The following is a 14,102-nucleotide window of genomic DNA, read 5'->3' on the forward strand; positions in this document are numbered from 1 at the left end:
GTATAGGGGACTTTTGGGATGGCATAGGAAATCTAAATGAAGAAAATACCTAATTAAAAATGAGTAATATAAAGTGTAAATAAAGATCTTTATGGGAGTCTTATAGGTGAGTAACTGACATTAACATAATAAAATATCAAGGTCCTCCTGATAGATCCAGAACATCCCTAATCATATATTATCAGCCACATTACAGGAATAAATATAGGTTCTCTTTACAGAACTATATGTAAGCCAGGCAATGGTGGCAAATGCCTTTAATCCCAGAACTTGGGAGGCAGAGGCAGGCAGATTTCTGAGTTCGAGGCCAGCCTGGTCTACAGAGTGAGTTTCAGGACAGCCAGGACTATACAGAGAAACCCTGTCTCGAAGAAACCAAAAATAAAAAATGAAAAAAAGGAACTAGATGTAAATCTACTTCCACATGTTTAGCTGCACTTATAACAGTTATACAACTCTTGGATGAACATATCTATCTGACTTACTTGGTATTTTGCTTCACATGGACAGGGTAAGTACCTTGGTGACATGTGGAACTATGAAAGTCATGCAACAATATAGGATCTTTCCCCCTTAGTACTAATGAGATTCCTTTTAATAATGTAAACATAACAAGGGCCATGCAATTACATAGTTTCTTAGGTTAAAGATTGTATATATCAAATACATTGTTGATAGCCTGTATTACATTTGTGGCCACTTAAGCCTCACTCTTGAGCAGCTCAGAGGAAGCCTTGTCTAATTTAAAATCATTGACGAAATAAGTAATGTATAACTCATCATTGCTGATCATCAGAAACGCTTTTCTTGTAGCATCATACCTACTCAGTAGTCGTATTTGTAGGATTTGCTTAAACTGGAATAATTTTAGTAATTTCTGTTGCAAAGTGAATGACATACACAAAAATTAACTTCAAGTACAATTTAACTTATATATCTCCATCCTCCATCCTCTCTTCTTTTTTTCCAAACACAATTATTTTCATGTAGTTTCATTCTGCAAAGTCTCAGACACTTTCTTCTATTCAATATCTTGCTCATGAGGCCAGCTGATGCCTCATGGCTCTTGCATCCTTTGATTCATTCCTCACTGGGGATTCTTTGAAAAATTGTCTGAAAGTATCAGGAACTTTTTTGTGGAGTAGAAATTTCTCATAAATTCTGACATGGAGAGCAGTCAAGTTTTGCTTTACTCTAGGACTCAAGCAATCCAACAGATGAAGAATGTATACTCCTAAACAAATGAAACTTTCAGGAAAGTAAGAGAAGATTAATGGCATGGTAATAAAGATGAAAAAATGTTTTTTAGATGTTGATGTTTGGTCTTTTGTTATCTATAGTAATGTTAAATGCAGGCCCCCAATACCCCATTGTCCGATAGATGAGACTGTACACATACTCCTTGGCCTCCATTCATTTCTGATCAGTAAATAAAGATGCCAACAGCCAATATCTGGACAGAAGAGACATAGGTGGGGTTGAAGTTTCTACAGGATTAGGGTTGGGGGAAAACCACAAGAAGAAGATGCAGAAGGAGAAAAAGACCAAGACTGATGCTGTGGATTAGGAGTCAAGTGAACATTGCTCTGAGGGGTGAATAATTGCAGTTAAATACAGCCCAGATAAGTAGTCAGTAATAATTTGGAATTATCAATAGAAAAGTAGATTCTAATGACATACAGGGTAGAGAGCTACCCAGCTCTTGTAATGCTTATGCTTATTGTAAATATATTTTATGTTCTATGTGAATTTTATCTGGAAATTGCGAGATCTAAGGCAGGATATAAACCTCAGGACAGGATTAAATAATTTCCACAACAGTTAGGAGAGTATAAAAAACAAGATACTTTGAGATATTTGTTATTTTAAAGTTGTAATACCCTGCTGTCCGTTGTAATGTATCTTGTACAACTTTTCTTTCTTTTAGTCTTTTTTTCTCTTCACAACTCTATTTTCTTCTGTCCAATGGTCTTTTCTGCCAAGGACCTGCCTTAATTGGTCCCCCTCAATCTACCGGAGAAATCAGGGTTCTGGTTACAGGTGGGCAGGGACTCGGGGAGAAGGGTGACAAACAGACACAGAGACAGAAAGAGTGTGTATCTGAATGTAATTTTGTCAAAGTTAGCATCAGTTTTATATAATACAGAAAACAAATAAGTAGGGTGTTACAGAAGGCAAGGTACATTGAAGTTATCTGACACAAAACAGAGGAATACCTTCAAAGGACTGGCAGGAACCAGGCAATGTTTACAGTTGAGAATAAGAACCAGCCCTGCCTAGAGTCAGCTAAGGACAGGGGCCAGGAGAGGATTTCACACCCTAGTCACAGTTATGCTATTCCTCTGAGCCTTGTGAAAGCTTGTATCAGAGGGTTCTGCTCTAGCAGACCTTTTCATGAATAATGCAATACTGTAGTTCCTCCCAAAACCACAACCCTCCTTTTTCCTAGGTCATGGCAAATTCTTGCATGTGAAAATGCCACGGTTCCAGGAGACTAAGTTGCCATGAACTTTTCACCTCGGGACTGCATCCAGGTTTCTAGGCCTGTCACATGAGTCACTACTGGAGTGGATATAGCACTTTTCCTTTTATGTTCATCAAGACACTGACTGGACTATCTCTCTTGGCCTATACATATCTGCATATCCCTGACACTTGTTGGAAATATATCATGGCAATCTACTTTTATTTACAGAGGGGTGACAGTGAGGTGAGCCAGTATTCTTGTTTGCTTAAAGGCAACTGGCAAGATGAACTCCCCTTAAACAATCACAATTCTACAGACTGAGTTATTAGAATATTAGTTTACTTAGTTTTGTACTAGGATCAAATTAGCAATGACAGACATCTAAGAATTGTTTATGTGAGTAGCTATCAAGAAATTCTTTCTAGATAAATTCACTCATGAGTATTAAGGGAAGAATAACACCCTATTTCTAGGTACCAATGTGATTTTCCTAATGGGCCTACATGAAGAGAATAACATTTGTAGGAACTCCAGCAAGAGGTCAACAGTGACCTTATGCTATTTCCCCTTCTATTGTTCACAGAACCCTGATTTTGAGATTTTTTTTTATCTGTTTGTCAAAAGCATATGTCAAGCTACTTATTTTTTAGACATGTGCATTCAGGAAGAGAAGACCAATGGCAGTCTTATGATAGAAATCTGAAGTGGATAAAATAATCTATTTAGCGAATCTCTCTGGGTGAGCATAGCCTTCACTGAGTATTTGGGGAAACACTAATATGCCCCATGAGAGAAGGAATTAAAATGAAGACCTTGTAGGCTTCTGGTCCTGGGATTGAGTTATATCTAATATAACTGTTGGTCAAGATAATTCTTTGCTGAAGATAATTCCTATACAGCTCAAACAACATGAAGGAGTTGAGTTGGTGCATATAAAGACACTTCATCTCTATGTTCTAAAATCTTTGGAATAGGAATGTACTCTGCATGCTACCAAAAGAAAAACGGAAATACTAAGCCAGCAAAAAGCTCTTTGATTGATAATGATACCCTCCCTGAAAGGACAATGATAGAACAAAGCTTATGGGAGCAACCAACCAATATCTGGTTTGAGTGAAGACTCACTCTGTGAGATGAATCCCATACCTGACACTGCTGATGTAATCAGAAATCTGAGACTAGATAGCCAAGATCTATAGAGCAAAACCAATATCACTCTTTTAAATAAAACAACAACAAAAACAAAACTATAGGAATAAAAGTGATAGACCATTATTCTCATAGATAAATGCCTTCCACAGCCATCTTCAGAGAATCTTCCTCCTGCCTCCTGCCACAGATGGGAGCAAATGTTGAAACCTACACTCAAACATTAAGCAGAATGTGAAACCCTGGGACACAGAGCCATAAACAGGATGTTTCCATCATACCCTTCCCATCAGAGCTTAGAGAATTCCTTGGAAGAGAAGGCAGACAGAGTGTAAGAGACAGAGGAGATGGAGGACTCCAAAAAAACCTGACCTTATAAACCAACATGGTTAATGTTATATTAACCCACAGAGACTGAGACACCATGCACAAGGCCTTCATGGATCTGTATTAAGTCCTTTGTGTGTATATTATGCCTTGTAGTTTATGCTGTTTATGGGATTCTACATGTGAAAACAAGTAGACCTCTCCTCTTTGTGACTGCTGTTAGGCTTTTTCCCTACCATGTGCTTGTTTCACTCAATTATGATGTGTTAATTTGTGTTATATCTTATTTTATTAATTAGATTATATTTATTATTATACCTTAGAACACTGTTTGTTTTTTAATCAGAAATAGAAAGAGAATGGATCCAGAACAGAGGGAAGAGAGGGTAGAACGGGGAAGAGCAGAGAGAGGTGGATAATATGTAATCAGGATACAATATATGAGGAAAAATCTATTTTCAATAAAAGAAAAAACTTTAAAAGAATCTCTCTGCAGTCTTTGACTTCATCACACAAGTTGGCAATGAATGAAATTCTCCCTTTCCTTACTTCTTTATTCCATCTTGGAATAAAAGATCAAATAGAGAGAGGTAGGAATGGGACAAACTTTGCAGGAATGGATGAACACAGCCTTGCCTGGAATGTGACTTAAGCCACAGAAGAATGCTGAAATATATTAAGTAATTTGAATACAAGATGTTGTAATGAGACCATATGAGATATCATAGACAGAGACTAAAGAGACTAGATTAAATATACCTACAATATTGCTAAGAAGACAAGAATTCAGAAATCAACAGCTGAAAATGAGTTGAGAAAAAGAGAGTTCTTTTATGTTTATACCACTTTATTGATACATATTCTGCAATTTAAATTTAAAACTTTCTTAACAACTAGACATATCTGTTGTCTCTTTTTACTAATAGATTTACATTAGATTTAATCATATATTCAAAGTGCAAAGACTAGAAGAAGATTCCAAAAGATGGATCATGTAATATCTCAAAATTCAGAGTAGCAGACATCATCATAAAGAAGCAGACATTTTAGGAAATTGACTAGAAAATCAACTGTTTCTAGGTCAATACGCAGGCAGAAGGAAAACATATAAAGAGCAAAAAATTGAGTTTCTTTATCAGCTGACTTCAGGGAGTCCAAATCTGACCAGGTCGGGTAGTCTTCATTTTCTTTGATTGCAGGATTAACCTATTGACCAGACATGATACTTATTATTAGTGTTTGTATTCCTTTGACCTATGCCTTCTAAAGGCTGAATTACATTTAATAAAATGTTATAAATGTGAAATTTCAGTCACAGGCATGGATTTCTGCTTCTGTCACAGGATACTGTCTTTATGTCATCTAGAAGCAAGATTATATATATATATATATATATATATATATATATATATATATATATATATATACACATACATACATACATACACATAAACACACACACACACACACACACACATATTCCCCTTAGGTTATTTGATGATAAATAAGTATATCACTTGCAATTACAAAGAAGGTAATCCAGTATTCTGACACTTGAGCCTACCCTTCTGTTTGTCAAATGGACAATGGAAAAATGGAGGGCAGTTCTTTCATGTAAGAAGCAGGTCATTGATATAAGAATATCAAATGAGTTATTTTTGAGTACTCAATCGAAGAAATGGGCATTAAAGATGACTTGAGGACTTGCTATGCTCTGTGCATATCTTGTAATGGAGAGTTTTTAATAGAAGGTTAGATGCCTAACTTTTGATCTTGCAAAGTGAAGTGTTTCAAAATATATCATTCACTACATAAGTCACATCATTCATAAAAGACAAAATTGAAGAGTAAGAAAATTACTCACCTTAGATATTATTCTTATGATGTACTCTAGAAGGTCTTTGTTTTTTGCCTCAATGGCTTCGGCCTTTGATAGGATCCTATAAGGGCATTCTGGCAAAGCACTGAGTTCTGTCACTAGATGTTTCAGAGGCTCTTTCCAGGCTAGCAGCATATGGAGCACCATTTTCAAAAACTCTTCAAACTATGAAACAGTTGTTGAACAACCATAGTAAGGTAAATGAAACATAGAGCATTATTTACATGTGGCTTTTAATCAAAAAACTTTAACGAACACAGCTATGTGCTATCCTAATGGAGAAAAAAATTTTTTTTCTGGAGATGAAAATGATGTAGCAGTGTATAAGTTAGACTGGTCACCTGTAGTTTGCAAAAATGAAACAGTTTATGTAAATAATTTATAATGAACTATATTATTGAACATGTTCTGTTTTTTTTTGTTTGTTTGTTTGTTTTTTGGTTTTTTTTTTTTTTTGTCTGAAATCTATCATCAGCCCTTTTGGTAAGGCATTATATTCCTTACCAAAAACTATTTTGTTTCTCCATGAAACCCTAATAAGGCTTTCTTGAGACTTTGGGGCTGCCTACTAGTCTTGAATCAGAAAGACAGATACTACCAGTTTCAACTGCAAGTCACTTAACTCATATTTATGACACCAGAGAATAGAATGCTGAAAAAATTATATTTTAAAAAAAACTCATTATAAAGTTTAGGATATTAATAGAAAGGTACCTTGAAGATGACCTGTCATTTATAAATATGGTTCCTCAGCCTACAACACCAATGCCTCTAACAGAACAGAGCAATGTCAACAAGTATACCTGAAGGACAATGGAGCTCATTGAATGCATAGAAACCATAAGTGAAAATTTACCCTTAGGAATAGGTCAGAAATATATATGTACCTCATAACTGATTTCAAAATGTTTGCTATGTTGCTGTCTTTTTAACTAATCTAGTGCTGAGGAGAACAACACTTAAAGCAGGATTTAATAGATACTTTAAGAGAAATGTGAAAATGAAGGAAAGGACTGTGTGAAAGTGATAACAATACAGGTCGCCAGGAGCATATGACTAAAAGTGTGTGCTTGATTCAATTGAGGCTCAGAATTCCATTATTACTAGGCCAGTTGATGACACGAGGTCCACAAAACATTTCAATCTATCCATGTCCTTGTCTGCATTTGGGCAGGATTAATTGAAGCACTGTCAATTGAAGCACTGTGACATTTCTACAATAGAGTAAGTCTCCAGAAACATTAGGTCTCCGTCTTCCTCTCCTTTCACTTCATTATTTTAAAATGATAGCTAAGTAATCTAGTTGAGTGTAATCTATGGACATAGGTAAGAAAGGAGAGATCATAACAAGACTTAGGTAGAGTTGCAGTGATGTATATAGCATTTCACAACAACTGAAGAAGTCATTTTCTTGGGAGAAACAGTAGATAGTATTTATAAGACTCCTTTGTCCAGGCACTTTCAGGTAATATACAGAAGGAATTCTAACATTAATGGAATTTGGGAGACATGGGTAAGAAGCAAATGAAAAACTAGGGGATCCCTGGGATCCAAGAAAAGTTACCTTGGTGGCCACTAATGTCAATATGCCAATGTGGAGACGTTATTAATCTATTTCAAAGAAAACTGGGTTTATCTCTCTTAGGCCTATACATGAATAGGTTTTTAAAATAGATGTGGACTTCAGCTCAAAGTTTCCTACAACATAATAAGCCAATGCTCAGTGTGAAGACATTGGTAAAATATGCTCCCTTAAATGTTTAGCTTGTATAGATCTGCTACAAGATTATTTAGTATTTGATTTCCTTTATAATTTCTCAAGTGTATACCATGATTTTTATTTCACTGTGCACTCTTACTCATTGATCCTACTCTTCTGATTACTATACCGCTCTCAGTGCTCATAAGAACTTGCCAGCTTATCAAAGCCAGGGGACTGCTTTAGCCTTTTAGGATAAATGCAAAGGTCTCACCGATGTCTTTCGGACATCCTCAACTGTTTCAGGAACGTTGATGGGAACAGTGTGGCAGCTGTTGAAAGCCTTGGTTATATTCTCCGTACTCTTGTGCAAATCTAATATCTAAAAATGTTCAAAAAGAAATCTGAGTTAAATTAACATTATGAATTGATTAAAAAAAAGAACAAGAGGACAAAATACTAATCCTGTTAATAAACCTGTAATTTTCTATAAATAAGCACTGAAAGAAATCTAAAATTGACAGAATGACCTTTTACCTAATATTCAGTTTGAGTCAGTAACTTCATTTAACCTTTCACCTAATTTTTTAAACCACTATCCTCTTTTAATATTTACTATTCTCTTGTTCTAACACTAATCTCAAAATCTGTGTTATGTAAATTGAAGAGAACCCTTAAACATGACAAAAATAAAAGCATAAAATTTTTCAAATTTTGTCTTTCAGTGTGATTTGAGTCTAAGGCTGTAGTAAATATGTATGATTATTTATCTATTTTTGTTTGCTATTATTTCAAATTCATTTTCCTTTAACTCAGTATTATAAAAATTATTCACTTTCTTTCTAGTGAATATATACACTATACCATTTAAATTCTATCATAAATTCTGAAAGAAATTGTGTTAATTGTAATAACCTTAGACATAAAAGGAGGCCATTTTAGGAGATAATAAGCAGCAATAAAATTCATAACAAGAAGAGATTAATTCATATTTATATATTTTGAACTTATAACAAAAATTCTTTTCCTGGCAAAATTCTTACAATTTTGTGCTATAAGTATAGGTGTTTAAAAAATAAAAACATAAGTTTGATAATAACTTGAATACTGATTTTATTGTTTGCACACCCTATTCTCAGAAGCAGTCCCATTTCCGAGGTGCTTATAGAGGCTAAGGCTTTCTTTCACCTGGAGAAGTGTTTTATTTGGATTGGATCTTGCTGTGTTCTCAGGCAAGGTACAGCACAATAATTAACATGAATGCTTTGGGAGATGAAGACAGAAATCAGTGAGACACTTACAATCTTATTGAACGTCTCTGAAGAGAATGAGTTCATGAACTAAATGAAGAAACAAAATAAAATATTTGGGTAAACAGCATAAATACATTTTATTGCAAATTCAGACACATTTTCTAGGAACCCCTGTTATTGAAGCCTTGTCTATTGTCTCCTTGATTGACCTTGAGTCAGATAACATCCAGCCTGTTTCCACTTCTAACTCAGACCTCCCATTCCATAAATTCATGCACTGGAGAGCTTTACAAAGCAACTTCTAGCCCAAGACATTTCCAAGAAGGCAATATACCTACTTCCCATCTCGACATCTTGCAAGTTTTGATTAGTTGTATTCATTCCATTCAACTCCTCATAATACATTTTTCCTTTATGATATCTGAAGTGTGCTAAGCAAAGAGGCTGTACAGACTAACCTGCTCTAAACAAGGTAAGGGAGTCAGAGTTCATCACCAGCCATATCTTTTAAGATTTTATGTCAGAACTATAAATATGAGAATTTTTTCTTGTATGTGTGTTTTTAGAATAGTTACACAGAGGCAAATAATTAAAACTATTGAATGGTTTCATATATTTTTGAGATATCATGAAACTTCCCCATTCTCCCTTTTTCACTTTTGAGTACCATCTACCTTCTTTTATGTTTGAAAGAGGTATTAAACACTTTTTTGTTTTATTTTTAAAATTTATTTATTTTCTTGACTTATGGATTTGGCTGGGTGTCTTGTGACTATGCTGAACAAAAGCACTGAGAATAGACATTATTCTGATGTTAAAGTTGTTCAACTTTTTACCATTGAGTAAATTCATTATTGACTTTCCACATGTGACCTTTACTGTGCTGATGATCAAATCTTTTTTTTTTAATTTTTTTATTTATTAGGTATTTTCTTCATTTACATTTCCAATGTTATCCTAAAAGTCTCCCATATCCCCCCCCCCTCCTCGCAGCCAGGTGTGGTGGCATATGCCTTTAATCTCAGCACTCGGGAGGCAGAGGCAGGCAGATTTCTGAGTTCCAGGCTACCCTGGTCTACAAAGTGAGTTCCAGAACAGCCAAGGCTACACAGAGAAACCCTGTCTTGAAAAATCAAAAAATAAAATAAAATTAAATTAATTAAAATAAATAAATAAATAAATAAATAAATAAATAAATAAATAAAACTTGTTGAATGATGTTTTCCATTAAATTGTCGTGTAATGCACTGCTCAGCTGGAAAGTTCCTTTTTAGAAAAAGTGATGGGATAATGAGGTACTTACAAATTCTTTGCGCATGATTACACCAAGCTTAGACATCTCTCCAGAAAGTACAGTGGCATTATCAAACAAGTCCTTCAGATCACTGAGAACAGCCTCACTGGCATTTATGGGTGCAGAGGACACCTTCTCCCACAGGAAGAGATTTGACATCAACAGCATCAGGAGAGTCCCTGCTATATAGAAACAGGAGCTATGTACAATGAGAGATACTCATCTGAGTTTTTCAACAGTAATAATATCCCTGCCCATTGTCCTCCTCTGTATGATCTGGCACTATAAAGCTATGGGAGTGAATAACATCTTCCACTGTAAAATGCAACAAAATAATTAATTTGGACAACTACGTACTTGAGAAGTTGGTACCTTCTCACATATTTAAATTTCTGTCAGATATGATTCTGAAATTTCCAAGCATTTGGGGTTTCTACAAATTGTGAGTGAATGGAATGACTTCCATTTTTTTAGGTAGTTAAGGTTTTGAGCACCTACATTGACTTTCAGCTGTCACTCTCTGCAAGATTCTGACTTGCACTCAGTGGAAACAAAGCATGTTTGCAAGGATAGCACAATAACTTTTACCAAGTCTTCTTGATGCTAAGAGTAAGCACACGACTGCCTGCTTCTCAATCCCTAGAAAGAAGAGAATCCTCTCAGCAAAAGGATTCTGTATGCTGGATCCACTGGTTCCTGAGAATATTCCCATTCAAGAGATTCCTCCAAAGCTTGCAATGATTTTCTCTGTAAACTTGAAGAAGTCTTTGTAATATTATCAAAATGTCTTGAAGTGGGAGGAAGAAAGGGATCTGGGAAGGAAAATGGATGGTGCGGGGTGGGGGTAGTACTGGGTGGGGGAGAGAAGAACCTGATCTGGTACTGGGTACGAAAAAAGGGCTGAAGCCCTAAGGGCCAGCAGAAAGAATCAAAACAGGCAACCTCCTAAAATGGGAGATTGGGGGGGACACTCCAGAATACACCAGAGACCTGGGAGGTGATAGACTCTCAGGACTCAAAGGGAGGGACCTTAGATGAAATGTGCAACAGTAGAGAGAGGGAACTTATAGAGCACACCTCCAACAGGAAGAAAGGGCATCAAATGAGGGAGGGGTTGCCATGCCCCAGTCACACCTCTGACCCATAATTGTTCCTGTCTGAAAGTATTACAGAGACGGAAATGGAGATGAGCCTGAGGAACAGAAGGTCCAGAGACAGGCCCGAAGAGGAATCTAGCTCAAGGGGAGGTCCCAAGGCCTGACACTTTTATTGAGGCTATCAAGCACTTACAAAAAGGAACCTAGCATGACTGTACTCTAGAAGACCAAACAAGCAGCTGAAAGAGTCAGAGTCATGTAGTTGCACACAACCAATGGACAGAAGCAGCTGAGTTTCCCTGTTGTTGAGTTAGGGCAAGACTGATAGAAGCTGAGGAGGAGGGCAACTCTGTAGGAGGACCAGCAGTCTCAATCTGGACCCCCGAAATCTTTCAAACACTAGACCACCAACCAGGTAACATACACCAGCTGATAGGAGGCCCCTAACACATATACAGCAGAGGACTTCTGGGTCTGTGTTCATTCTGAGATGATGCACCTAACCCTCAAGAGATTGGAAGCCCCAGGGAGTTTAGATGTCAGGTGGGATAGGGAGTTGGAACATCCTCATGAAGACAGGGGCTTGAAAAGGAGGTATGGGACATGGAACAGTTGGAGGGTGGAGGGGGGAAATAAAATATGGAGTGAAAAACAAACAAACAAACAAACAAACAAACTGATGTTCCTTAGTTTTTTGTTTGTTTGTTTTTGTTTTTGTTTTGTTTGTTTGTTTTGTTTTGTTTACTGCAGAAGGATAAATAGCAACACTGTGGAAAATCTGCCATAAGTGAACATGTCATTTATCAATTTCTGGAATTTTGACTTTTTGAGATAGATATTCCATGTTATTGGTATCTCCTGACTATTTAAGGTTATGCAGAAACATCATGATTTCTCATACAACACATTAGTAATGTTCATATTCTCTACTTTGGTCACCTAAGAAAATGCAAAATTTCTCTAGACACTGCTGCATGACTCTAGGCTAAGATTACCTCTCTTTAAGAAACAAAGATCCATAAATGCACTGTGCATTTGATTCAATAATAATGACTAGAAAGGTTTTCTCAGATCCACTGGGCTCTACTTCTCCTGGTTAGTTATTAATCAATGTCCTTCATTCCTGATAAGAAAAGAATAACACCAGAAAAGCTAACTGTCAACCACCTCTGCAATATAATTCAGTACCTAAGCTGTGTGGAAGAAATTTTGTAAACAGTCACTTACAGGAGCACGGTTGGATCAAAGAAGGGAGCATCTCTGCAGAGTCCTAGCCAGGCTTAGCTGTGGATTCCGGGGAGATGCTTCACTGGAGTTGGAAGCCTTCTATGTCCTTACTTTCTACCTCTTATATAGTCTATCCCAGTAACCCTGAGGTTACACACTGGCAGGAGGAAACGGACGTGTTAATTCCGATTATTTTTCCCTCAGGGTTAAGTAGCCTAGATACCATGAACACTAATATAGTTCTAAGTTCATGGTTTATCTTATTTTTTAGGTTCACTGATACAGTTAGTTCTATGTACATGGTTCATCTCATGTTCATGCTGTGACTAAAACAAATTATACTGTGAGTAGCCACAACTCTGTCTTCCTCATAAAGACTGATAGAAATTACTTGCTTTAAGTAAAAAGCTATGTCATAGACCTTTTTACCTTCAGGGTTTTATATATTCTAAAATTTTCAATGACACTTGGATGAAGGTCATATATATTTCATTGGTTTTAGACCGTTGGGACTCAAAGCCTCAGTAAAAGTCACCCATATTGAGTTTTATGTTCATGAGTCTTTGACAACACCCAAGGAACATTGTGAGTTGCTTGATTTTTCATATTAGGTACATAAGAGTGACAACTTAACATTCAAATACAGATGTCTTGAAGGCTATTTTAATAAAGATATCACATTTACTTAACCAAACATTTTCAAAAGCTTCCATTTTTGTAGCCAAGAACATCTCCTGTCACAGACACTCAGGCAAGCTTACAAACATCACCTAAGTCCATGGAACTGGTTTTAAAGCTAATAGAACATATTTGATTTCAACGATAACAGTCATTTTAACAGTGAACAAGTCAAAACATGCTTCACCTTGGTGGTTAAGTTATCTTGTGCTGAATGGGTCCTTTATTGACATTTCCTACTGGTACAGACAGAGAAGAGGGCACTATGAAAGTGAGTCAAAACTCTGTGGCCTTCTACCTCACTACAAGTCCAATTTATTCTTATCATGCAACCAAAACATACAATATTTTACTGTATCTCTAGTATTTAAATAGGCTTATCTAACAATACTTTGTTTTACATAGATGGACACCAAGGCTTTACTGTTGAATAGCTCCTAGGAAGCTAAGTACTCTGGTCTTGGGATTATTCAGAAATGTTGTAGTTTTACATGCTACATTTTCCAACCATGCCTGGTTTCTGCATTAGAATTCAAAACTGCTATGTTTCTTTACTTCCTAAACTTTTTTCAAGTCTGTAAGCCGTTAGATCTTATCTCTATACAGTCTTTACTAGTGTAACCCTTACAGATATTTATCAAATCTGTTCAAGGACCAGTGTTCCCTGATGCAAACAAGTACAACTTTAATAGAACTTAACATGAATTGGAATTCTTAAAAAAATTAACTATAAAAACAAAACAGCTAATAAGTAATAAATAATAAAATGGTCTGACTACCTCTTTTAACTGGTTCTTCCTTAGAGAAATGTTGCTTACAATGAAGCGTGTTACAAGAAAAAACAGATTTAGATCTAGATAATATTAAGTTGTTTTGGTTAATATTCTCTCTCAACTTGAATTATCTAGAATCACTTTGGAGACACCGATTGTTAGATTGGGATTGATCAACATGATATGGAAACAAAAGAAAGAATATATGGACTTTCAACAGGAGCAGATTGTCCTTTAATCAGAACAATGAAGTGTGACA

General features: G+C 36.0%; 1 protein-coding gene across 2 annotated transcripts; it reads right to left on the bottom strand.

Moving 5' to 3' along the window:
* Nucleotides 1-4,751: 4,751 nt before the first annotated feature.
* Nucleotides 4,752-12,491, bottom strand: Prl7d1 (prolactin family 7, subfamily d, member 1). 2 transcript variants are annotated; one of them, NM_011120.2, is made up of 6 exons: nt 12,393-12,491; nt 10,078-10,250; nt 8,823-8,861; nt 7,796-7,903; nt 5,808-5,987; nt 4,752-5,149 (listed from the first exon to the last, which is right to left on the bottom strand). In NM_011120.2, the coding sequence occupies exons 1-6, from the start codon at nt 12,421-12,423 to the stop codon at nt 4,946-4,948; spliced, it is 735 nt and encodes a 244-aa protein (NP_035250.1). In that variant the 5' UTR covers nt 12,424-12,491; the 3' UTR covers nt 4,752-4,945. The 2 variants fall into 2 exon arrangements, with proteins under 2 accessions (NP_035250.1, NP_001347019.1); NM_001360090.1 differs by having other exon boundaries at nt 10,078-10,247; nt 12,393-12,490.
* Between the last annotated feature and the right edge of the window lie 1,611 nt (nt 12,492-14,102).

The sequence above is a fragment of the Mus musculus genome, chromosome 13 (assembly GCF_000001635.26).
Source record: "Mus musculus strain C57BL/6J chromosome 13, GRCm38.p6 C57BL/6J".
NCBI lineage: Eukaryota > Metazoa > Chordata > Mammalia > Rodentia > Muridae > Mus > Mus musculus.